Source organism: Bos mutus, chromosome 17 (assembly GCF_027580195.1).
Source record: "Bos mutus isolate GX-2022 chromosome 17, NWIPB_WYAK_1.1, whole genome shotgun sequence".
In the NCBI taxonomy this organism is placed as follows: domain Eukaryota; kingdom Metazoa; phylum Chordata; class Mammalia; order Artiodactyla; family Bovidae; genus Bos; species Bos mutus.
This window is the reverse complement of record NC_091633.1, coordinates 54,037,532-54,061,976: the sequence shown is the minus strand read 5'-3', so window position 1 is coordinate 54,061,976 and position 24,445 is coordinate 54,037,532. Positions and strand designations below refer to the sequence as shown.

General features: G+C 36.7%; 1 protein-coding gene across 14 annotated transcripts in view; it reads left to right on the top strand.

Moving 5' to 3' along the window:
• ELF2 (E74 like ETS transcription factor 2) overlaps window positions 1-24,445 on the top strand; it is a 99,295-nt gene that overhangs the window by 64,333 nt on the left and 10,517 nt on the right. For 10 of the 14 annotated variants that reach the window (XM_070386543.1, XM_070386542.1, XM_070386545.1 and 7 more), the window contains one exon: window positions 23,927-24,040. In XM_070386543.1, the coding sequence (XP_070242644.1) occupies window positions 23,927-24,040 (114 nt within the window). Of the gene's footprint in view, window positions 1-15,012; window positions 15,555-23,926; window positions 24,041-24,445 lie in introns of those variants that run through there. The other 4 variants (XM_005895830.2, XM_070386546.1, XM_070386548.1 and 1 more) reach the window with 3 other exon arrangements.

Sequence of the window (24,445 nt, the reverse complement as noted above, 5' to 3'; positions counted from 1 at the left end):
ACAGTCTCAACAGTGACTGTCATAGCAGAATCTCAACAATGTCTGGAAACATCGGTATCATTCAAAATACACTTTCAAACTTCCCTGGTAATCCAGTGTTAAGAATCCACCTGCCAGTGCAGGGCACATGGGTTCAATCCCTGGTCCAGGAAGATCCCTCAAGCAGCAGAGCAACTAAGCCTGTGCACCACAACTACTGAGCAGCTTAACAACAACAACAGATAGATTTTAAAATTGCTTAGAAGGTTCATCAGGATTGCTGTGTATACCAGAGCAATGAGACAAAAAAAGATCCCATTCACATGGTTTTAAACATTTAATTAGGTACAGGTATATGCAATACCTGTATGAAAATAAGAACTTTACTTTATGGAGCGACATAACTAAATGAAGAGATACACAGCTTCCTTAAGAAACAATAGAAAAACAGACCAAACCGATTTTATTGGTTCCTTTAATCTTTAACCCATAATAAACACATGGAAAACTGGACATGGTAAAGCTGTTAATTTTTCCCCTGTTAATGTATAAATTCAATACAAGTCCAGTCAAAATTCTAAGAGGACCTGTTTTTGGTGGAGTTGACAAACTGTTAGATAGAGATCCAAAAGTAGTCTATACTGCAAACGAACAAAATATGTGATACTTACCCTCCTATTCATAAAATTTTTGAATGTGATATTGGCCCACGGATGAGTAGTTGGGTAGAATAGAAGATTAGAGAGCCCAGAAACACAGTAAGCATACATTTATGCCTGGTATATAATAGACTGGGTTTACAGAAAGGAAGAATTATTCAATAAATTATATTAGGACAGCTAGCTTTTTATAGAAAAGTAAAATATTAGTAGATCCGTGTTTCATACTTCTATTTATTTTTTAATGGATTTGTTTATTCCTCTTTACCCCCTTTATTTATGTAAAAATCCAATTTTCCTCCCTCATAGCCATCAAATTTAATTGGATTAATGGTTTTTTTTAGTATATTAACTGTATATACGGACATGAGTTTGAATAAACTCAGGGAGCTAGTGATGGACAGAGAACCCTGGCGTGCTGTAGTCCATGGGGTTGCAAAGAGTCGGACATGACTTAGTGACTGAACAACAACTGTATATGTATCTGGTTGTATAAACTTAAAGTTTATAGAAATGGTATTATGTATCTTGGTCTGTTTTTTAGTAAGTCTGTTTTTACTATTCTTAATACCCATTCATGTTGCTTTGTATGTATCCAATCTGTTGTTTCTAACTGCTGCACAGTTCTTCCTGATTGACATCTGCCACATTTTATTCTCCTGTTTGTGGTTGTCTGTGGATCAACTGGGGAGCTTAATGGCCTAGGATGGTCTCAGCTGGGACAACTCAGCCCTCTTCTCTCTAATCTCCAATCATCTTCTTTTTTATTTCTTAAGATGTTGATCAAGCAACTCTAATATGCTAGAGAGTAGTTATATTAATTGGCATTTCTTGGTTTTTTTTTTTTTTGGTAATGGATTTTCTTTAAAAATTTTTTTTAATTAGAAAAAATTTTAAATGAGGTGTAGTTAACTTATACATTGTATATGTCAGGTGTACAATAGTGATTCATAATTATTATAGGTATTATAAAATATTGGCTATGTTTCCTGTGCTTTATAACAGCTTATTTATTTTGTACATAGTAGTTTGTACCTCTTAGTCCCTTACTCCTATTTTGCCCCTCCCCCTCTCCATTCTCCACTGGCATGTTTTCTGTATCTTTGAGTCTGTTTCTTTTTGTTATAATAACTAGTTTATTTTGCATTTCTTACATAAGTGATATACAGTATTTGTCTTTCTCTGACTTATTTCACCAAGCATAATAACATTCCAAGTCCATCCATGTTGTTGCAAACGGCAAAATTTCATTCCTTTTTTGTGGCTGAGTAGTATTCCTGTATATATATTTGTGTGTGTGTGTGTCTGTCTGTCTCCATAAACATACCACATCTTCTTTATCCATTCATAGGTTGATTGATACTTTGACTGCTTTGTATCCTCACTGTTGTAAATAATGCTGTTGTGAACACTGGGGAGCATGTATCTTTTTGAATTAATGTTTTTGTCTTTGAATATATACCCAGGAGTGAAATTGCTGGATCATATGGTAGTTCTAGTTTTAGTTTTTTGAAGAACCTCCATAGTGTTTTCCACAGTGGCTGTACCAATTTACATTCTCATTCGCATTCCTGTTTTCTTCCAAAATCTTGAGAGTGTATCTGAAGTTTCAACCTGAAGTTTAGTGTTTGTTGTAGGTTTTAGTATATAATATATACCAGGTTAAGGGATTTTCATGTAGGACATTGGTTTTGCTTTTGTGTTAGTTATTCATGGAATCCTATCAGGTGCTTATTCAGCATTCTTTGATAAGTTATGATTTTTCTTCATTAATAGGATCAGTTAATTGAAGAATTCTTAGGCATTGAACTCCCCTTGCATTTGAGGATACATCATCTTGCTCTTGTTTTACTGTTAGTTAAGGGCCTTTCATAAGTAGTATGGAACTATAATTTCTTGTATTATCTTTATCTAATTTTGGAATCAAGATCACACTAGGCTCATAAAATAATCTAGGTTGCTTTCACTTTTTTAATTTTTCTGCTATAAGATAAGAATTAATTTAAAATTTTGCTGGAATTTTCTTAAAAGGACATTTAAGCCTGTAATTTTTTTTTGTTTTTGTAAAGGAGGTTCAAGACTACATTTTCTTTGCTGCTTATTATTCTATTCAATTTTTTTCCTTATACGCATTACACAGTTTCTTTATACAGTTCATCCAAATTTCAACTTTGTTAGTGTATAATTACTGTTCATAATCCTGATTTATTATTTTTGTATGTATTATATCTGTGGTTATTTGTACCTTTTCTTGGTAACTCTTGCAGAGGTCTATCTGTTTTATTAACCTTTCCAAAACCAATTTTTGATTTTGTGAATCTTTTGTATTTTTAAAAATTATTGCTCTCTATTTCATTTTTCCTGCTTATTATTATTTTCTTTCTTATTTTTCCATCTTTATTGCTGAATGTTTGGCTTATTTTTTTAAATAATTTATTTATTTTTTGAATGAATCAGTTAAAAATTTTTTTTTTCTTATATGATATTATACATGTTTTAATTCCATTCTCCCAAATCACCTCCCACCTCCCTCTCCCACAGAGTCCAAAAGACTGTTCTATACATCTGTGTCTCTTTTGCTGTCTTGCATACAGGGTTGTTGTTACCATCTTTCTAAATTCCATATATATGCGTTAGTATACTGCTTATTTATTTTTAAACCTTTTCATGTCCTGGTTAAGTACTGTTTTAGCTGTGTTGCATATAGTTTCACATATTGTATTTTTATTGTAATTATTTTCTAAATATTTCTTAACTACTTTATGATTTCCCTTTTATTCTATGGGCTATTTAAAATACACTGTAAGTGATAGCACACATTAGTTTGACTGTATCAAAACTTAAAATTTTTGTAGGACAGACGATACCATAGACCAACTAAAGTAAAGTCGAACAGCAGGCTGGCAGAAGATATTTGGAACACCTGTCTGAATTATTATTATCTAGTATACACTACGGAGAAGGCAATGGCACCCCACTCCAGTACTCTTGCCTGGAAAATCCTATGGACGGAGGAGCCTGGAAGGCTGCAGTCCATGGGGTTGCTAAGGGTCGGGCATGACTGAGCGACTTCACTTTCACTCAATGGCACCCCACTCCAGTGTTCTTGCCTGGAGAATCCCAGGGATGGCGGAGCCTGGTGGGCTGCAGTCTCTGGGGTCGCAGAGAGTCGGATACGACTGAAGTGACTTAGCAGTAGCAGTATACACTAGATAATTAGTGTTATTACACTAGATGTTAATGTTCTACACATAAGTAAGACAGAAAGTGTCATAGAAAGATGACAAAGGATATGAATAGAAAATTCATAGAAGAAACGTTACTGGGCAGTAAATATGAAAAAAATGTTTATTCTCAGTACTTATTAGGTATATGCAAATTAATACAGCAATGAAAATTTTCCCACCATCCAGCAGATGGCAAACATTTTAAAAGTCTGATTATATTTTATATTGACAAGGATGGAAGAAAAATGGGAACTCTGATACATTACTAGGAGTATTTTAGACTTAAACTGCTACTTTGGAAAGAGTAACAAATAAATTAAAAATGCACTTATTCTTTGACCTAAAAATTCTCTCTGCAGGTATGTACTATGGAGAGACTGTAGCATGCATGCTTAAGAAAACATAGATAAGATTCTTTTTTTGCAGCATTGTTTATAAAAGTAAAAAATGTAAACAACTTTATTTGCCTATCAGTAGATAATTTTTTAACAAAATGGGGTATTTTTATGCCCTGGGATAATTTGAAGTATGTAAAAAGCATAGCTATATCTACTTATAATAACATGGATAGAATGTAAATCTTGAATGAAAAAAGCAAATTTTAGAATGGCATATGTAGTATAATGTCATTTATGCACACTAAGTGTGTAAAATAATACTGTATGTCATTTTGGGATATATGCACACACATGTGAACATGTAAAAGTATACAAAATAGGCTGGAAGAATATACACAGAAACTCATGATAGTGGTTTCTTTGGAGAGATAGAATGCTGAATGAAGACTGGGGATAGTTCTCAAAGGTGTTGTTATCTTCATTTGTAATGTACTGTTTCTTAGGGAGAAACAACACTTTCAAGTATAAATAACAAAATGATAACAGTTGTTTGTTCTGGATGGTGGGGGCATGAACTGTCTGTTTATATTTATATATATTTATATATTTATATATATTTATATATATTTTTATATATATATATATTTTTTTTTTGTAATTTCACATACATTTTAAAATTTCTTTAAAAATTATATGACTTTCTTTTCTAAAATTTTTTTTACTGGAGGATAATTGCTTTACAATATTGTGTCAACTTCTGCCACACACCAGTTTGAATCAGCCACAGGAATACACATATCCCCTCCCTCTTGAACCCCTCTCCCATCTCCTTCCCCATCCCACCCCTCTAGGTTGCCCAGAGCACTGGCTGAGCTCCCTGTGTCACACAGCAAATTCTCACTTGCTCTCTGTTTTACATATGGTAGTGTGTATGTTTCCTTGCTGTTTTCTCAATGCATCCTACCCTCACATTCCCTCACTGTGTCCGAAGGTCTGTTCTCTATGTCTGTGTCTTCCATATGGATGCGTTAACATATGGTATTGTCTCTCTGATTCACTTCACTCTAATAGACTCTAGGTCCATCCACCTCATTAGGACTGACTCAAATGTGTTCTTTTTTTATAGCTAAATAATATTTCATTGTATATATGTACTGCAATTTCTGTATCCATTCATCTGTCGATGGACCTCTAGGTTGCTTAAGAGATGACTTTTTAAACTAGGAACACAGATGACTCAAGATTTCTAGCCTGGGATGATGCAATGTTATTGATAGAGGAAACAAAGGAGATTTGTAAGTAAAAGACCTTTAGATACCACTGGGTTATCCAAATAAAGACATTTACCATACAACTGGAAATTAGAACTTAGACCTAAAAAAAAAAAATTAAGCCTAGAGATGCTCATTTTTGAGTTAGTTCAGAAATAATATTGAAAGTCATGGTGGTGCGTGGATATTAACTGTCATTCTTCAGAGAGTGGAGAATGAAGAGAGAAGCTGGCTAAGGTTTATGCTTTGGAAGAACAGTCACGTTTGAGGGTTGCGCAGATGTAGGCTAAGTCAACTGAAGAAAATAGGGAAAAAACACGATCAGACTGTCTATTATTGTGAAAGTCATATGAAGGGAAGAAGGTTAATAATGGATAGTCAAAAATGTCATTTGTTTGAAGAGGTAGAGTCAGGTGAAAACTAAGAAGAGGTCCTAGGGCTTGCTTGGCAGTTAAAAGCTTGAAGGGACTTTAGAAGAATTTTTCATTGGGTAGGTGCAGAAGATACATTGTAATAGGAGAAGAAATTAGTTAATTTGAATATTCCTTTTAGAATCAAAATAGAATTTGACTTACAGTTGCAGTATATTTTAGTTAAGAACTCCACTGTAAATATTCTCATAAATATGCCAAACAAGAATCCTGCATAGCCCTTGTACTTTTACAGGAATTTAAAACAATTTCTAGAGTATTCAAGATAAATTCCCTAATGATAATAAAGAACTCAAGTCCTTGAAATCAGTTGTTATAAATGTTATTTAAAATAGATCATTAACCATTTTAACTCACCTTGTATGGTATCATACACATAAGGGTACTTAATAAATGCTTTTGGAAGACAGTTGTTTGTCCAACATCCATTAGAAAAGACCAGCTACAAGAATCAGTTGATGTGTTGTTCTAGGAGTGGCTGCTAAGGATTAGAAAGTTTTTTGCTTAGTATAAACTGTAAAGTGAAGAATCAGCAGGCTCAAAGAGAGTTTGGCCCAGGGATAGCTTAAGTAAAATGGAGAAAACATGAATAAAACTAAGCTAGATTATCAGCTTCAAAAATGGTACATGTTGGATCCTTACTCATCATAGGTTTTTATGGTCCATAAATGCATATGTGGAGAAAGTTCTATGATAAAATAATTTTTGGGAATCATAGACCTCCTTGAGAATCTGAATAGTCATAGTTCTTCAGAAAAAAAATGCTATTTTTTGCTAACAAAATATTTTGCTAACAATTTTTCCTTTATGAACCCCCTATCAAAAATTCATACCTTATGAAGGCTTTTATACATGTAAATATAGGATATACTCATTACTACTATAATTTCATGTATAGGCAATTTTGTATATCACACTTGTCTAAGAATTTCACCTTTGATAGAGGTTCTGTGTGAATTGAGAAGGCTTAATTTTTTTTCTTTTGTTACCTAATTCAATGCTACCAGTAGTATAGGTGCCTACAACAGAAAGTGTTGTACAGAGTGCCTACAATACTTACTTGCTCAAAGTAAGTGCTGGTTAATTATTTGTTGAATAAATGAATGAATATGTGGGTTCAAACATCTTCATTTTAATAATATTTTATAAAACCTAACTATAATATTAAATAAAATGTATCAGTATAATAAATAACTAAAAATAGAGGATTAACCACAGTAGTTTAAAAATATTTGAAATAGTCTATCTTTTCTCTTTGTAAATTTACAGACTTGCACACCTGTATGTATTTGTTTGTCTCCCAGTATTGATAAACTGAGCTTTACTTAAAGGTCCTAAATCTCTTGATTCCAGCTTGTTGTCCTGATAGATATATTTATCTTAAACCTTAGTTTTCATGACTCTTTTTTTCCCTGCTAAACATGCCCAACACACCATACCCCAGCTTTGAGTTTCATTGTTAGTTTGGCTGTATCAGAAAAACTTAGACTGACCCCCTCTTATTCTGCTCCCACCATTCACTGCTCAAAATTTTTTTTCAATTTTTTCTTAATTTCTGAGGAATACTCTTAACCATTGCGCTAGCTTTGACATTAAAAAGTAAAACATCAACACTTTATAATTTATAAAATGGTAAAATGGGTGAAAATTTTCATCCATGTTGTAACTTCTAAGTTTTATAGAATATTGTTTTGTAGAATTTTTAACCTTGAAATCATAAGCTACCATGTGATTTTGGTTAAATTATTTAACTTCTTGGGGGTTTAGTTTCCTGATGTGTAAAATAGGGCATTGGATAAAGCCGGTGATTCTCAAATAACCCTACCATTGGTGGTTATCGAGTTACTATCACTAAAATAGGAAGTTTTTATCCTTCTCCAAAATTACAGGATGTTAAAAGTATATGACATTAAATGGATAAAATGTCTCCTTCATTTGATTCCTACCTGTAATTTTTTTAAAGCCTGTTGCCCTTGGTACTTGTATCTAATAGAGCACACAGTTACATATTTGGTTTCAAAGTGTAATATATTTGATTCATGGAAGTCAGGAAAAGAGATCATGATGTTCAGTTCAGGTCCTTAATTTTTTTCAAAATCTCTAGGTGATGTGGTCTCTAGGCACCTTTCCAACCATAAGATTTTATGATTCTTTTTTCTAGATAAAAGATACAAAGGAAATAACCAGAATAAGCTAAAAACATTAAAATTGGTGTGGTGTAAGACACAAGTGTATGTTTACATACCTCTAAAGAATTTTTACCATCTTGGTTATTCCAGGACCATAAAATCATTGAAATACCCAAGGGTATGTAATTATTTTTGGTTATATTAGACCTGGATTCCTAGGTAGCTCAGTGGTTAAAAAAAAAAAATCCACTTGCCAGTGCGGGAGCTTCAGGGGATGTGGGTTTGATCCCTCCGTGAGGAAGATCCCCTGGAGGAGGACATGGTAACCTACTCCAGTATTCTTGCTTGGAAAATTCTATGGGCAGATTAGCCTGGTGGGCTACAGTTCATGGCATCACAAATAGTCGGACACGTCTGAGTACACATGCATTCATTCGTTCATTCATTCATATTAGACTTTAATGGTAATGATTATATTTTGATGACTTACTTATTTTTAAAATGGAGAGGCTGGAGGAGGAAAGAATTGATGCTCAGACTATACAGACAGACATGGAAAGAACTGCTCAGGACTCTGTAGTTGAAAGTTACAGGTCATTTTTAAACTTTTCCCTTCTTTCTTTAAGCTGTAAAATGTGACAAGTTGGGAGTTTAAACTGCTCCTTTTTTGTGTTAGCTTTTGCTGATTAACAAATCATCCCAAATTTAGCAGTTTAAAACAATAAACATTATATTATCTAGTTTTTGAGATTAAGGATTGGAGATTGACTTACCTGCATGGTTCCTAACTCAGGATCTTTCATGAGGATGGAATATCTAAGGGCTTGATTAATTAAGGCTGGACGGTTTGTGTCCTAGAGAGTTCAGTCATAGGACCATTGGCAGGATGCCATTGTTACTTGTCTAATAGGCCTCTCCACAGAGATGCTTCCTCAGATTGACTCAATAGCAAGAGATCAAGCACTTTCTGAAGTCACGTACGATCACTTCACCTCTGTTCTGTTTGTTAGAAGTGAGCCATTAAGTTCAGCCTACACTCAAAGGGAGAGATGGAAATTATATTCTACCTCTTGAAGGAAGGAATATTAAGGAATTTTCAGAAAAGTAGGTACTAAATGCATCATAATGGATAAACAAGCCTTGTTACTTTGGAGCTTGGGGAAGTGTTTGCCGTTTGGGGACACCCAAAACGGGAGTATCATGGTGGAGAGGTCTGACAGAATGTGGTCCACTGGAGAAGGGAATGGCAAACTTCAGTATTCTTGCCTTGAGAACCCCATGAACAGTTTGAAAAGGCAAAATGATAGGATACTGAAAGGGGAACTCCCCAGGTCAGTAGGTGCCCAATATGCTACTGGAGATCAGTGGAGAAAAACCTCCAGAAAGAATGAAGGGATGGAGCCAAAGCAAAAACAATACCCAGTTGTGGATGTGACTGGTGATAGAAGCAAGGTCCGATGCTGTAAAGAGCAATATTGCATAGGAACCTGGAATGTCAGGTCCATGGATCAAGGCAAATTGGAAGTGGTCAAACAGGAGATGGCAAGAGTGAACGTTGACATTCTAGGAATCAGCAAACTAAAATGGACTGGAAAGGGTGAATTTAACTCAGATGACCATTATATCTACCACTGTGGGCAAGAATCCCTTAGAAGAAATGGAGTAGCCATCATGGTCAACAAGAGTCTGTAATGCAGTACTTGGATGCAATCTCAAAAACAACAGAATGATCTCTTGTTCGTTTTCAAGGCAAACCATTCAATATCACAGTAATCCAAGCCTATGCCCCAACCAGTAACACTGAAGAAGCTGAAGCTGAATGGTTCTATTGACCTACAAGACTTTTTAGTACTAACACCCAAAAAAGATGTCCTTTTCATTGTAGGGGACTGGAATGCAAAAGTAGGAAGTCAAAAAACACCTGGAGTAACAGGAAAATTTGGCCTTGGAGTATGGAATGAAGCAGGACAAAGGCTGATAGAGTTCTGCCAAGAGAACGCACTGGTCATAGCAAACATTCTCTTCCAACAACACAAGAGAAGACTCCAGACATGGACATCACCAGATGGTCAACACTGAAATCAGACTGATTATATTCTTTGCAGCCAAAGATGGAGAAGCTCTATACAGTCAGCAAAAACAAGACCGGGAGCTGACTGTGGCTCAGATCATGAACTCCTTATTGCCAAATTCAGACTTATATTGAAGAAAGTGGGGAAAACCACTAGATCATTCAGGTATGACCTAAATCAAGTCCCTTACAGTGGAAGTGAGAAATAGATTTAAGGGACTAGATCTGATAGACAGAGTACCTGATGAACTATGGATGGAGGTTTGTGACATTGTACAGGAGACAGGGATCAAGACCATCCCCATGAAAAAGAAATGCAGAAAAGCAAAATGGCTGGCTGCAGAGGCCTTACAAATAGCTGTGAATAGAAGAGAAGCGAAAAGCAAAGGAGAAAAAGAAAGATATAAGCATCTGAATGCAGAGTTCCAAAGAATAGCAAGGAGAGATAAGAAGGCCTTCCTCAGCAATCAGTGCAAAGAAATAGAGGGAAACAACAGAATGGTAAAGACTAGAGATGTCTTCAAAAAAATTGGAGATACCAAGGGAACATTTCATGCAAAGATGGGCTCGATAAAGGACAGAAATGGTCTGGACCTAACAGAAGCAGAATTTATTAAGAAGAGGTGGCAAGAATACACAGAAGAACTGTACAAAAAGATCTTCATGACCAAGATAATCATGATGGTATGATCACTGACCTAGAGCCAGACATCCTGGAATGTGAAGTCAAGTGTGCCTTAGGAAGCATCACTACAAACAAAGCTAGTGGAGGTGATGGAATTCCAGTTGAGCTATTCCAAATCCTGAAAGATTTGAGTGCTACACTCAATATGCCAGCAAATTTGGAAAACTCAGCAGTGGCCACAGGACTGGAAAAGGTCAGTTTTCATTCCAATCCCAAAGAAAGGCAATACCAAAGAATGCTCAAAGTACTGCACAATTACACTCATCTCACACGCTAGTAAAGTAATGCTCAAAATTCTCCAAGCCAGGCTTCAGCAATACGTGAACCGTGGACTTCCAGATGTTCAAGCTGGTTTTAGAAAAGACAGAGGAACCAGAGATCAAATTGCCAACATCCGCTGGATCATTGAAAAAGCAAGAGAGTTCCAGAAAAACATCTATTTTTGCTTTAGTGACTGTGGCAAAGCCTTTGACTGTGTGGATGACAATATACTGTGGAAAATTCTGAAAGAGATGGGAATACCAGACACCTGACCTGCCTTCTGAGAAACTTGTATGCAGGTCAGGAAGCAAGTTAGAACTGGACATGGAACAACAGACTGGTTCCAAATAGGAAAAGGACTACGTCAAGGCTGTATATTGTCACCCTGCTTATTTAACTTCTATGCAGAGTACATCTTGAGAAACACTGGGCTGGAAGAAGCACAAGCTGGAATCAAGATTGCCGGGAGAAATATCAATAACCTCAGATATGCAGATGACACCACCCTTATGGCAGAATGTGAAGAGGAACTAAAAAGCCTCTTGATGAAAGTGAAAGAGGAGAGTGAAAAACTTGGCTTAAAGCTCAACATTCAGAAAACGAAGATCATGGCATCTGGTCCCATCACTTCATGGGAAATAGATGGGGAAACAGTGGAAACAGTATCAAACTTTATTTTTTTGGGCTCCAAAATCACTGCAGATGGTGATTGCAGCCATGAAATTAAAAGACGCTTACTCCTTGGAAGGAAAGTTGTGACCAACCTAGATAGCATATTGTAAAACAGAGATATTACTTTGCCAAAAGGTCCATCTAGTCAAGGCTGTGGTTTTTCCAGTGGTCATGTATGGATGTGAGAGTTGGACTGTGAAGACCGAAGAATTGATGCTTTCGAACTGTGATGTTGGAGAAGACTCTTGAGAGTCCCTTGGACTGCAAGGAGATCCAATCAGTACATCCTAAAGGGGATCAGTCCTGGGTATTCATTGGAAGGACTAATGCTGAAGCTGAAACTCCTGTACTTTGTCCACCTGATGCGAAGAGTTGACTCATTGGAAAAGACTCTGATGCTGGGAGGGATTGGGGGCAGGAGGAGAAGGGGACGACAGAGGATGAGATGTCTGGATGGCATCACCAACTCGATGGACGTAAGTTGGAGTGAACTCCGGGAGTTGGTGATGGACAGGGAGGCCTGGCGTGCTGCGATTCACGGGTTGCAAAGAGTCAGACACGACTGAGCAACTGAACTGAACTGAACTGAAGTGTTTGAGAGTAAGGGCTCTGAAGTTAGAATTCTTGGGTTCAAATCCTGGCTCTGCTCTCTTGAACACCATGACCTTGCTCAACATTCCTCATCTATAAAATGAGCAGAGTGTTAATATCTGTTACAGAAATGTAAAGCAGAATAGGTGAAAAAACTTAAGGTAAAGCTCTTACCCTGGTGGCTTTGATTTCAGTAAAAGTTATTATTTACCTTTTTTCCCTACTAGATCATAGGAATACTTTGATATAAAGAATGTCATTCTGCAATGTTATGAGCAGGATATGAATTTGCTGTAAAGTTTCTATCATGCTAACCTAACTATTCTTATTCAATTTTTAAAATTCTGCTTATGAATACCTGCTTTATCTTGAATCTTCAGAAATGCAGATGTATGTATGTGAATGTGTATATATACACACATATATGCATTATATACACATATTTTCACAGTCTACATGGCTTGAGTGATATTGTATGGAAGAAATTCATTATATTTTAGTCCTGCCACATTTACATTTTAACATTTTACCATGTTGTAAAAATTCTTTGAACATGTTTTTAATAAAACAGTTCATTGAATTTCTTACTTCCTCAAGCTAGGCCCTGGAAATGAAATTCCTAGATCAGTATATATTTACCTCTTTAAGACTCTTGATATCTGACACTCATTGCTTTCTTGAAAGTGTGTACCAGTTTATATTTCCAGCAGCTATAATTTCTAAAATAGTAAAGTGGATTTTAACTTTTCATCCATTTTGTAACTTGGTCTCACCTTGCTTGTTATTGGTGGCTTTTGAAAGCCTAGTTATAGGACCCAAACAGAATTGCATTAAACTCTAGGGAATTATGTTTCTATAAGAGCTTTACATATATAGGAATATTTTCTAGCCTTTCTACATAATTTGTATTAATATTTCATAAATATTATATGTGTATATATTAACTGAAGTATTATGCAGAAATAGACACAGTGTCTGTTCCCTTGGAAGTTAAAATATAAGGCAGATATGGGTCTGTATAATTAAGATTCTGTTGTTGTTTAGTAGATGAGTCATGTCTGACTCTTTTATGACCCCATAGACTGTAGCCCACCAGGCCCCTCTGTCCATGGGATTTCCCAGGCAAGAATACCGGAATGGGTTGCCATTTCCTTCTCCCAGGGATCTTCCCTACCTAGGGATCAAACCCACATCTCCTGCATTGGCAGGCAGATAATCACTGAGCCGCTAGGGAATCCCCTTAATTAAGATATATTCCGAGTAAAATACACAAGACACACACTGTTACCTTCCTTAAAAGATAAACCTCAAGAAGCAAATAGTAAGATGAAAGTTATGTATGATGCTTCAAAGTGATTCCCACAGTGAGAAGATAATTTGTTTCCTTTTGAGCCAAGTCAGATTGTTGCCTCTAGAAAAAATAAACCTTTAGTTTGCCTCACTCTCTTCCTGTCAAAACATATTAATATCTGTTGACTGATAAGAGTGGAAATTCAGGTTTGTTATCAATTTCAGTGTTCTGTCTAAAGCTAGAAATTAGCTCCTTCCTATTCCTTATCATACTCTCATCTGGAAACTCTCAGTTTATGATACTGGCTGTAGATTGATGGTCCTTATTTTAAATTAACTAGAAATTAAAAAAAATAAAAGCGACCAGTCATACAGTTTTTTTGTCCAATAGGTGGCAAGTTTACCTAACTACAGGAAAGAAATCCCTGTTTGGTTTAAGGGAAGGTTGTACTTTGGAAATGGCAGATAGGTTCTTTTTGCGGAGGCTGGGGATTATGGTGGTAGGACTAGGGGAAAGGTCCAAGGGAATCAGTGAATATTTAGAAGAAAAGAAAATAGTCATGGACTGTGTAATCTACTCTGAAGTTGCACTGACATGTTGGGCAAATATTTGTAAAATGACATTGTATTAATACTACCACTGGAAAAAGTTTTTGTATAGTTATCAGCATAGTTCATTAAATCTAGATCATAAGAATTACACCTTATTAAAAATAAGTAACAAAATTTTCTTTTGTTTATTCAGCAAATACTTTTTGAACACTTATTCCGGAGGGAGGCACTGTTTTATGTTTTGTGTAGAAACTATATGGCAACATTTTTTTTTTTAATATTATGAAACTCTGAAACCAAGGAAGCATTTTGTGTGTGTGTGTGTTTAATGAAGCTTCATCTAAGTCATTTTATAGGCTTGAATTCTTGTGTGTAAGTTTGTAGTCACTAAGTGGCAATATAGCTCCTGCTTCTACTATATTTTAATATGTAGGTTATTTGTAATAAGGTTAGTTTGATCAAAAAGATCTTTAAAAGTAGACGATGTGAAATATGTTTGCTTCAGAATGAACCAAATATAAGAGGGTACATAAACTTCATGACTAGCAAACTGGGGGAGGATAATCTAATCTCTCAGAAGCTGGCATGTTCTGTTGTTTGTTAATAAACAGTTATCTAGAGTGCTAACACTGCTGCAGAGGGGAAAGGACAAGGTCGGTCCCTGAGAGTAACTGGATGCTCCTTACTTTGTTCAAGGAAAGCTTTTATAATGTTTTCCGGGTATGCCTTTTTTTAGTTGGTATTCTGTTTTAAAGTGCAGCCTTTCAAGTGAACGGGTTACATGTAGCATAAGCTTTGACACGGCCAAACAAGTTAAACAGCTACCTTTATTTACAGCTGCAGGACTAGGATTAGATCTCTTCCAGAAAGAAAATTTGATTAATGACTTTTCTAGAGTGGGGATAACTGCAGACTTTTCTTTCGCAGAGCGTGAAATGTGCCTCTTCCTGCCGAGGGGCCTCGTCCTAGCCGCGGCTCCCGGGGCGACTTCCAGCCTCAGGTGTCCCCTTAGGCTGCGGGCCGCGGCCGCTCTCCGGGGCGGGCGTCCGGGACTTCCTGTCTGGGCGCGGGGCGGAAGGATCGCGTTGCCAGCCGAGGCGGCCACCGCCGCCGCCCCTGCCGTTAGGTGGTGGGGTTTCTCAGCCCGGCGGCGGGAGGCGGGCCGGCCTCGGCTTCCTGTCGGAGGACGCGCAAGGATCCGGGCGTCTGAGTGTGCGAGTGCGTGAGTGTGTGTCGGCCACACGGCGTGTGTCTCCGGCCGCGGGTTCCGCCTCCTCCCCTGCCGCCGCTGCTCACGGTGTAAGTCAATGTGAAGCAGCAGCTCCAGCCCCGGGATAAACATGGCGACGTCTCTGCATGAGGGACCCACGAACCAGCTGGATCTGCTCATCCGGGCTGGTAAGGACAGGGGAACTTTCCTCCGGTGCATCAGTGGAGCAGGAGAGGGGGTGCACAGGAGGCGGGGTGGCTCCCCTGTAGCGGTCAGTGCAGGGGGGACCATGTCCATCAGTCACTGGGGCGGCCGGGGGAAAGGGGGGTAGTGAATGAAGTAATGGAGGCGACGAATCAGGAAGTGATCACCTTGGAGAGTAACCTGCCTCGAATCCGGCGCTGTCGCTTCAGGGTGGGTTTGTGGAGCAGCGGTGGCAGCTGCCGGGCGGAGCGCTGGCAGCGGGTGCCGGGGAACGGAACCGCAGTTAAGTTGGGGACTCGGGGGCGGACGAGTTGTGCGCTTCACCCCAGTTGCTGAGGAACCAGGAAGTGAGTGAGGCTGTTGTCTCCCGGCAGCGCTTGCCACGCTGTCTGACCCGAGAGGCCGCTACTGCCCGCGGTCGGGGGCGGCCGGCTTCTCGGGTGGACGCTCGCCACTCCCGCCCCGTCCTTCTTTCAGACTTGGTCCACAAACCCTCGACTTCCGCATAGACGAGGCAGCCCCGGGCCATGTCCGGTAGATCGATACGCGCCAAAAAAAAAAAAAAACTGACCCTCGTCCTCACATCTCCACCTTGTGCGGTCTCAGGAGTAACGGTTCTGGAAAGGGTCACTTAACGTGGAGCGGCCCGGGGTGGTGTTTCTCTCAAGGGCCCGCCTCCCTTTCCTCGTTTAGTGGGCGGCAGTGGAGAAGTAGGTTTATGCCCCTTCCCTCGTGGGTTGTTTTTTTTTACGGGGGGAGAATGGAAAAGACACGGAATGTATTTTGTACCCCTGCCCCGGAGCGTTGGGGAGTCAGAGAAGAACGTTTATTTTGGTAAACAGTGGGTGAAGGTGGGGCGGGCGGGAGGGAGTCTTGGCCCTAGGGAAGTCTCCGCAAGGAATTGCCCCCCTTACCCCTCCCCCCCAGGCCTCCCACCTTAGCGGAAGCGCCTCGGAGAGGACAGAACGGACGGGATTGACAGGCCTCTGGTTCCAATCTGCTCGCTGAGTTGTTCCAAATAAGAACGTTGCTTTCTGGGGGCGGGACTCCGGGCCCGCGCTGGGCCAATGAAGATTGGGCGGGAGTGAAGCTGACAATGTACGCATGGAATTGGAGGGAAGAGGAGTGTAAACACGGAAGTGGCCGCGGGGGTGGGGGATGTGCAGCGCCACTGCTGCAGCGGAAGGGCACGGACTTAAGTTACATAGAAAAAGCAGCTTTACTTAATAGCAGACAGCGCAGTGAGAGTCCTGAATAGGCGTAGCAGTGCTTGAGTACGATTTACTTACTGTAGTGAACATAAATGTTCCTTTCCCTGGGTTCTGTTTCATATCGCCATCGATGGGAACTGGAAGATGGGGAATAGTCATCGAAGAGCATTGCTGTGAAAGGTCTTACCGTCTGTTTTCCATCCATTGTTTTTAGGCAGTGAAGTTAGTAGTTTGGGGAAACTCTGTTTCAATTCGATTGGGAGAAATCATAAATGTATATTTAACAGAACTTAATCTTTAAAATGTAACACTGCACAGTCCCAAAGAAAAATCACAGTGAGTAGTGATGAAAGCACATTTGACAGTTATTTTCTGATTAGAGAAAGATCTTAAATATTAGTGAAAAAGGGGCAGAGTACAATGAGAACTTGGTCCCTTTGTGTAAGTTCGGTCTATTAATACTGTGTGAATTAAGGGATAGAATTTTTGGCTTTATATTATTGGTACTAACAATACTTTTGTTTAGGTCTGTCATGTTGAGCATGTACCTTTTCAGAAACGTTCCTAGTGGTTAGGAGAACTTTAGGATAGCCCATGCAGTAAGAATTTTTAAAAATACTGTGAAGATAAGAGGGCTTAATTTTGCCAAGAGAAGATCCTTTTTATAAGCTTTTGGCATTATCAAAACCGAATGTGATCTGTAGGTATTTTGCTAGGAGTGGATACGTACAGATAGTCTACAGTTTTAAAAATACAAAAGTTTATCTTCTTTTGACGAGATTTTTTTTTAAGTGAAATGCTGTTTTCCAGTTCTGCTGCATTTCACAAGTATATACAAATCTTACAATTGAAGTTTGTGATAATAGTGTTCTGTGAAGAATACATTTTAATACAATTGTTTTCAAATATTTCCTCAGTCATGTTCATGTACTCTGAAATTCCTTTATAAATAGAAGGAAATTTGAGACAGGTTTGCAAGTTTATCCAAGGTTTATTCATTAAAAAAGTTGGGGAGGAAATGTGACCTGGAAAATGAAGAATCATGGATCTAAATTTTTATTGCTGCCAGTTTCCAATGATGTTGGGAGAGTAATGTTAAAAGGGTTTGTATTTGTAAATGGACATAATGATACTTTTATTCCCTTGAGCGAAGTCATCAAATGTTAGAATTATTCCTCACAAAGGTTTACAGTCTAATTGAGACAAGTGACAATCTATATAATACATAAATGTTAAATTTAATTAAAGTCATTGCTGTATGGGTTTATGATAAGTGTAGAATAGAATAACTGATAGTAAGGAAAACTTTTAGAGGAGATAAGCTTTAAACTGAATATTATTAGCATAACTGTTGTTTCTAAGTAGGTACAAAGCACTTAGAATTACCACTATTGTTATATGTTAAGATGTTAGAGGATATATTTTTGCTTTTATTTTCCTCCTTTAGAGACTTAACTGTCAACTTTAGCTATCAACTTCAGCTTTAGTTATCAGTGTTTATGTTGTCAGAGGTGTTTGAATGAAGAATGAAGTAAATATAAATACACTTGTTTATTAAAAATAACTTTCATTTTAACATACAAAATACTTCTTTGTGGTAGAGACTTGACATACTTTATTAAAAACTTTCACTGGCAACATGATATATGAGAAAGAGCCTTGACCTTGAGGTCAGGAGATAAGAATCTTCATCCAGCTGTCCCTAAACTGCTTTAAAGCTTCATTTTCTGTAAGAGAACAGGATTGACTAGGTGATCTCTACTAACTTTTAAAGCTCTAAAACTATAGGCAGCTCAGATATATTTAATGGAAAGTGAAGGTTCTTATTTTCTTGGATTTATTTACATCTTGTGAGTGAATTTGTCTAAGGTCATTATGTAATGGCGAGGTTAACTTCTTTCACCAATCTTTGTAAGTGTCTGTATGTTGAATAAGACACAAGATATAGTTTATTTAATAATTTAGACCCATGTTTAGTCTGTAAGGAAAAATAAATATTCCTTAATATTTATGCAAAAGTGTTTTGTACATGTGGTCTGTGTTTTTTGAAGACTTCAAGTTTAAAATATTCTCCCTTATTATCAAGTACATGCTTTCCTTGACTTTTTTTTTTCATCTTTTTTTGAGAAATTGAAAATTGGGAAAGTGGAGAATTAGAGAATTGAGAAATAGGGTAACCAAAAGTATTGTTCTGCTTTGAGTTATTGAAGGGAAGGGGGAAGGGGGAAATTTTTCTGGAAATGCAGCCTAAGTATTTTCCCGGACAGAACAAATCTGTCTAGTTTGTCAAAATTAATCATGAAATTTGAACTTGAAAATCTAATTTATTATAAACAGGAATACCAAGTATCAACCTTGAAAAGATCATTAATTTGAAAAAAAAATTTAGCAGGCAGTGAAAAGATGAGGGCCTGTGTTGAAATAAAATTGGAAGAATGGCATTAATTTTTAAAAAATTTATTTGAAAATGTGTTTAAGAAATTACTCTTCAGAATTCATTGCAGCATTAGTACTAAAATTCATAAAAAAATGAGTTAAAGAGTAAGTTATCAATATGTAAATAGTCATTCCAGGTAGTTCACCATCAGTTTCCTTTAGGGACAAATTTAACTGGTGGAAAGGGGCAGGCAGGAGAGTGTTTCTGATTTTTGAAAAGTTAAAAAAACTTCATGTGCAAGTAAGTTGACAAAATACTATTGTACTTATGGAAATGGAATTATAATTTTTTGTCCACACATTGGTTTTATGTTTAGAAGCTAAAACTTACAGAAGTAAGAGGTAGAATTTGGGTGTTCTTAATTATGTTTGATACTAAATTACACCTGTGGTTCTTAAAAACTGAAATTCCTGGGAGTCCCCCCAGACTCTTTCAGGGGAGTCTGTGGAATCAAGTTATTTTCATGATAACGCTAAGACATATGCCTTTTCACTTTTACAAATGTTCACGGGAGTTTTCTAGAGGCTACATGGCTGGATGTAACAGATGAAATGAAGAAGCAAGTATGAGAGCCCCAGTGTTTTCTACTATGTATTAAAAAGATTTGCAGAAATGTGAACTAAACTACTCTTTAAATTTTTGTTTTTAAGAAAAAGTTACTTTTTATAAAAGTGAAAGTTTTAGTTTTAATTTCAAATAGGATAAATATCTAAACATGAGACTTATATAAGCAAAAGTGTAAAAAGATTCTTTGACCAAAGATGTTTGCAAATAGCTGTACTATAGTTTAATTAGTCTACACTTTCAGTACCATAGCGACTAGCCTTTTTTGGCGATTGAGTATTTGAAATGCGATGGATAAACCAAATTTTTAATTTTTTTCAAACATAAAAACTAACAGTAGAAAACTTCTTGACCATGTAAATTTCTTTTACATGTTGAAAAGACAGTGGTTTTGAATATACTGGGTTATATGGGTTATATGGGTTAAGTCAAAGGTACTAATTTCACTTTCCACTAACTTTTCTCAGTGGGGCTCCTGGACATTTAAAAATTACATGTGGCTCTTGTTATCAGACAGCTCTACTTTAGAAAATTATTTTATTCTCTTTCCGTTCTTAACCTTATAATGAAGCTGTAGAAAGTCAAAGGGGCACAGGTAAAGATGGAGACCTTTACCTTTCCTCCTTTTCAGTGTGTTCATTTGTGTTCTTTACTCATCTGTTACTGTTACAGTCCTGGGACTTCAGAGAATAAGCTGTGGTAAGTCAGGTGTGGTAGTTGAGTGATGGCCTTGTAAATACTAGTTTATGGTCTTGTAGGGGAATACCACTATCACCTAATGAAGTGTTTTCTAATTTTTCCTATGGCTGTCAAATTGCTGTTAATTTTTATTTTTGACTTTTAAAAACATTGTTATGAGCTAAGTCTATTGCCAGCATTCTCTTCTGCAAAGCTGAGAGGTATGTCTCTTGTCAGACTTAATTACCAAGTTTGGTATTTAGTAACAGCTGTTGAGTGAGTCTGGAATCATCCACCATACAAACACCAGTTGATTAGAAAGCTAGAAATGGAACAAGACTCTTAGCAATAGTAAAGGAAGGCATAAGCAAACTTAATTTTGACACTGATCAAAATAGTTTTGAAATTTATTTGATACATTTAGTTTTTCAAGGAATGTTGACTAGCAACCTAACTACTAGTGGTAACTAGTTGATGATATGCCTGTCAGATAACTTTTTGCTTCATTGCTTCTATTTTTAAAATGAGTTTTTTTAACTCCCATAAATTTAATACATAGGCCTAGAAAAACACCAGTAAATCAAGTTTTAAGAAAGAGATAATAATTCTCAGCTGTCACTTGTAAGTTTGCTTACTTTGATGGCACAACACTTTTATTTACCTTAAGAATTGTGCAGAATTTTAGTTGTATTTGAATTATTATTTAGTTATATTTGTATTGAATTCAAATTGTATTTGAATTACTGATAAGAATAAAATAATATTGAAAAGTTTTCAATTATTACGGAAACTTGAATAGGAAAAATATTTCTTAAATTTATGTTACCAAAACTACTTGTTGACTTATGTCAACAAGAGAAGAGTAAAGGAGATAGTGTTCTCTTTTAACAAAATGGATTAAGTATTCATGGAAACTGTCAAATTATTTTGCATCTTTGTTTTGAAATATTTTACTCCTATTTATCTTTTCGATAGTTTCTGAACTACTTGTATAAGCTTCATGAGGCCAGAGATCTTTCCACACTTGTATCTCAGGTTTGTAGCACAGGGTAGATCCTAAACAACCATTTATTGACTGTACATAGCAGAGTATAAGATCTGATCATTAGTTCATAGAGAATTTATGCATTTTTAATATTCTCATCCTAAATTTAAAGTATAAATGTGTTAATATTCTTCTTAATTTGTATGTTTTTTCTTTGTTTTACCATGTACATGTACGATATTTTAGAGAAATAATATTTTGAACTTAGAAAGGGGAGGTTGAGGTTGGAAATAAGAGCTAGGAAATTTTCACTGACATAACTAACATGAAATCATGGTTTTGAAAATATACCTCAAGCTATGTAGGAATTTGGGGCAGCATAATATGTAACTGTTGGGAAATTTTGTTTATAACTTAAAACATTAAAATATCTGGTAAGATTCTATTGATGTATTATTATCAAATACTCAGAGCTCTAACTTTAATATGGTAGAGTTTTAGGGTGTGTCTTAATACAATTACATAAGGAATTAGTTTACCCAGGGTAGTTTATTAATAGCACCTCAGACAACAGCTAAATTGCAACACAAGCAGACTTTAAAGAGAATAAAGTTCTTAGAATAAACTTTAAAACCCTGAAACTGCTTCCCAAGGTTCTTTAGTGCACATGAGTATTGTAGGGAGGTAATTTGAAAAAAAAAAAATACTTGAGAATGGTAATACATTTTGTACTTACTAATAGTAAGTGTCTTAAAGTTGAGCTAGAAGGACTGATTGAATCCTCTGCTTCAGTGAAGCTGCAGATAAGAGTAAGCAGGGTCACCTAAAGATAGATTTACTTAGAGGTTTGGCTGCCTCTCTGGAACTGTTTAGCTTTGAGCAGATTTCCATAAATGGAAAGAGCAACTGGAGAGACTCGGTACCTTGGTTGAGAGTGTGGATGATGTGCAACAGGTGGTAAAGCAGTCAGTGGATTTTTTATAAATGTTCTCCAAATGACTGGTGTTTAAGGCTGAGGCCTTAGCACTTGGTGAATTTTGAAACTAAGTGAAAAAATCTTTTTCAATTAAAAGTTTACTAGAAATAATTTGAAAAGATGCATATCTTTAGTGTGTAGAACTTGTGAATATATAATGGTTTTATGAAATTTGTATATTTCTTTTAGTCCTTGAAAGGACATCTTGAGAAAGAGCTATCAAATTAGAAACTGTTAAACATATTTGTGTTTCAGATCCTCTTACAAAGTAGAATTTCAGTATTTCAAATCAGGATGTGAAATTAATATATCATTAGGATAATGAGTTTGTGCTGGATTGCTACTTTTCCTGTAAGGTCTCTCGGTTGTCCTTAACTTTAATAAATAAAAGAAATACTTACATACCTACTATATGAAGAATCTATCTATGTTAGGAACTATAACAGATATAAAGGTGATTAAGACAGGCCTCCCTTGGACTTCCTTGGCAGTCAGTGGTTAAGGCTCCACGCTTCCACTGCAGGGGGTATGGGTTTGATCCCTGGTCTAGGAACTAAGATCCTGCATGCCATGCCATGTGGCTAAAAAAGTTGGGGGGGTGGGTGCGGAGCCAGCCCTCCCTGATCTCATGGAGCTTATAATCACATAGAAATGATAAGAAATTATCACCATTTATTAAATTCTTAAGGAAATCACTGCATCTAATTCTCAAAACTATATGAGGTAAGTAATATTGCTATTTAGTGAAAGAGGAAACTGGGCCATACAAGGATTTAAATTACTGGCCTTAGGTTACAGAAATAAGTGTCAGAAACTAAAACCAAAGCTTTTTCACAAATAATTTAACCAGCAAAGCATAAAGTAAGTGTTAGAGAACTTACAAAAGGTGGTAGAATTAGGAAAGGCTTCATGAAGGCTGGGGTTGGGGGGGGGATAGGAACACTCTCTTTTGTCTTTCTAAATTTCTTGGGTGAAACCCAGCAAAAGCCAGTGAAATCTTGAAGAAGAAAGCAGATAATTATGAAGAAAATTTCTAAGTTCTCTGGTGCACTCACCAAGAGGGTTTGTAAGAATTGAACTAATTCATTAAAGTAATTTAGAAATATGAGTCTCTGACTGATTCTGGTAGGTGTTAACCCCCGGTTTTAGTAGCAATATGTTAAAATTACAATAGACTTCATAGGATTGTTAATCTACAGCTATCCCCCCCCACACACCTCAAGTTAGTTTTGGCCTAAAATTGATACAGAGTTCAAATTTCAAGAGTCTATCTTTGTTTTCCTTTGGATAAGATTCAGAAATTTCTAATTAATCTCAATAGTTGCTGAATGAATCAACATTCATTTTATAAATGGCAGGTTTGTTTTAGTTTTTAAATTATTTCTGTAATTTGTATAGACTAATATGTATTAATGGCTTATTTAGCGTTATGAACTAAACATGAGCATTTAGTTCAGTAATGTGTTCAATGCATTTTTATTGAGTGGAACTTATTTTCCCTCCAGTGGAAGCATCAGTTCATAGCAGTAATGCACACTGTACAGATAAGACAATTGAAGCTGCTGAAGCCCTGCTTCATATGGAATCTCCTACCTGCTTGAGAGATTCAAGAAGCCCTGGTATGTGAACTGTTCTTTATTATATTAAAGATATACCATTTCATGTATCTAGAATAAAAATTTTTTTTTAATCCAAGGGAAGTGTTGTTCTCAAAGTCTATTGTACATAAATATCTATGACAGCAGTAACTGGTCTTTACCTGTCAATGTTCACAAGTCTTAAATCCTTTAAATACTTAATTTTCAAAATAATTGAATCAGAAGATGCCCACTGTAGACAGATAAATGTCAAATTGCTGTTCCTACTGTTGTGTCTCATTTCCTTAACTTTGGGTAAATAAGAAACTTTAAGAGCATGGCTGGAGAATGGCTGATGGGAGCTGTTGCCACCCATGGCCACATCGAGTCCTTCCTTCAGTGATAACGGGCAGTAGTTCTGGGACCACTCCCTGGAAGAGACAGGAG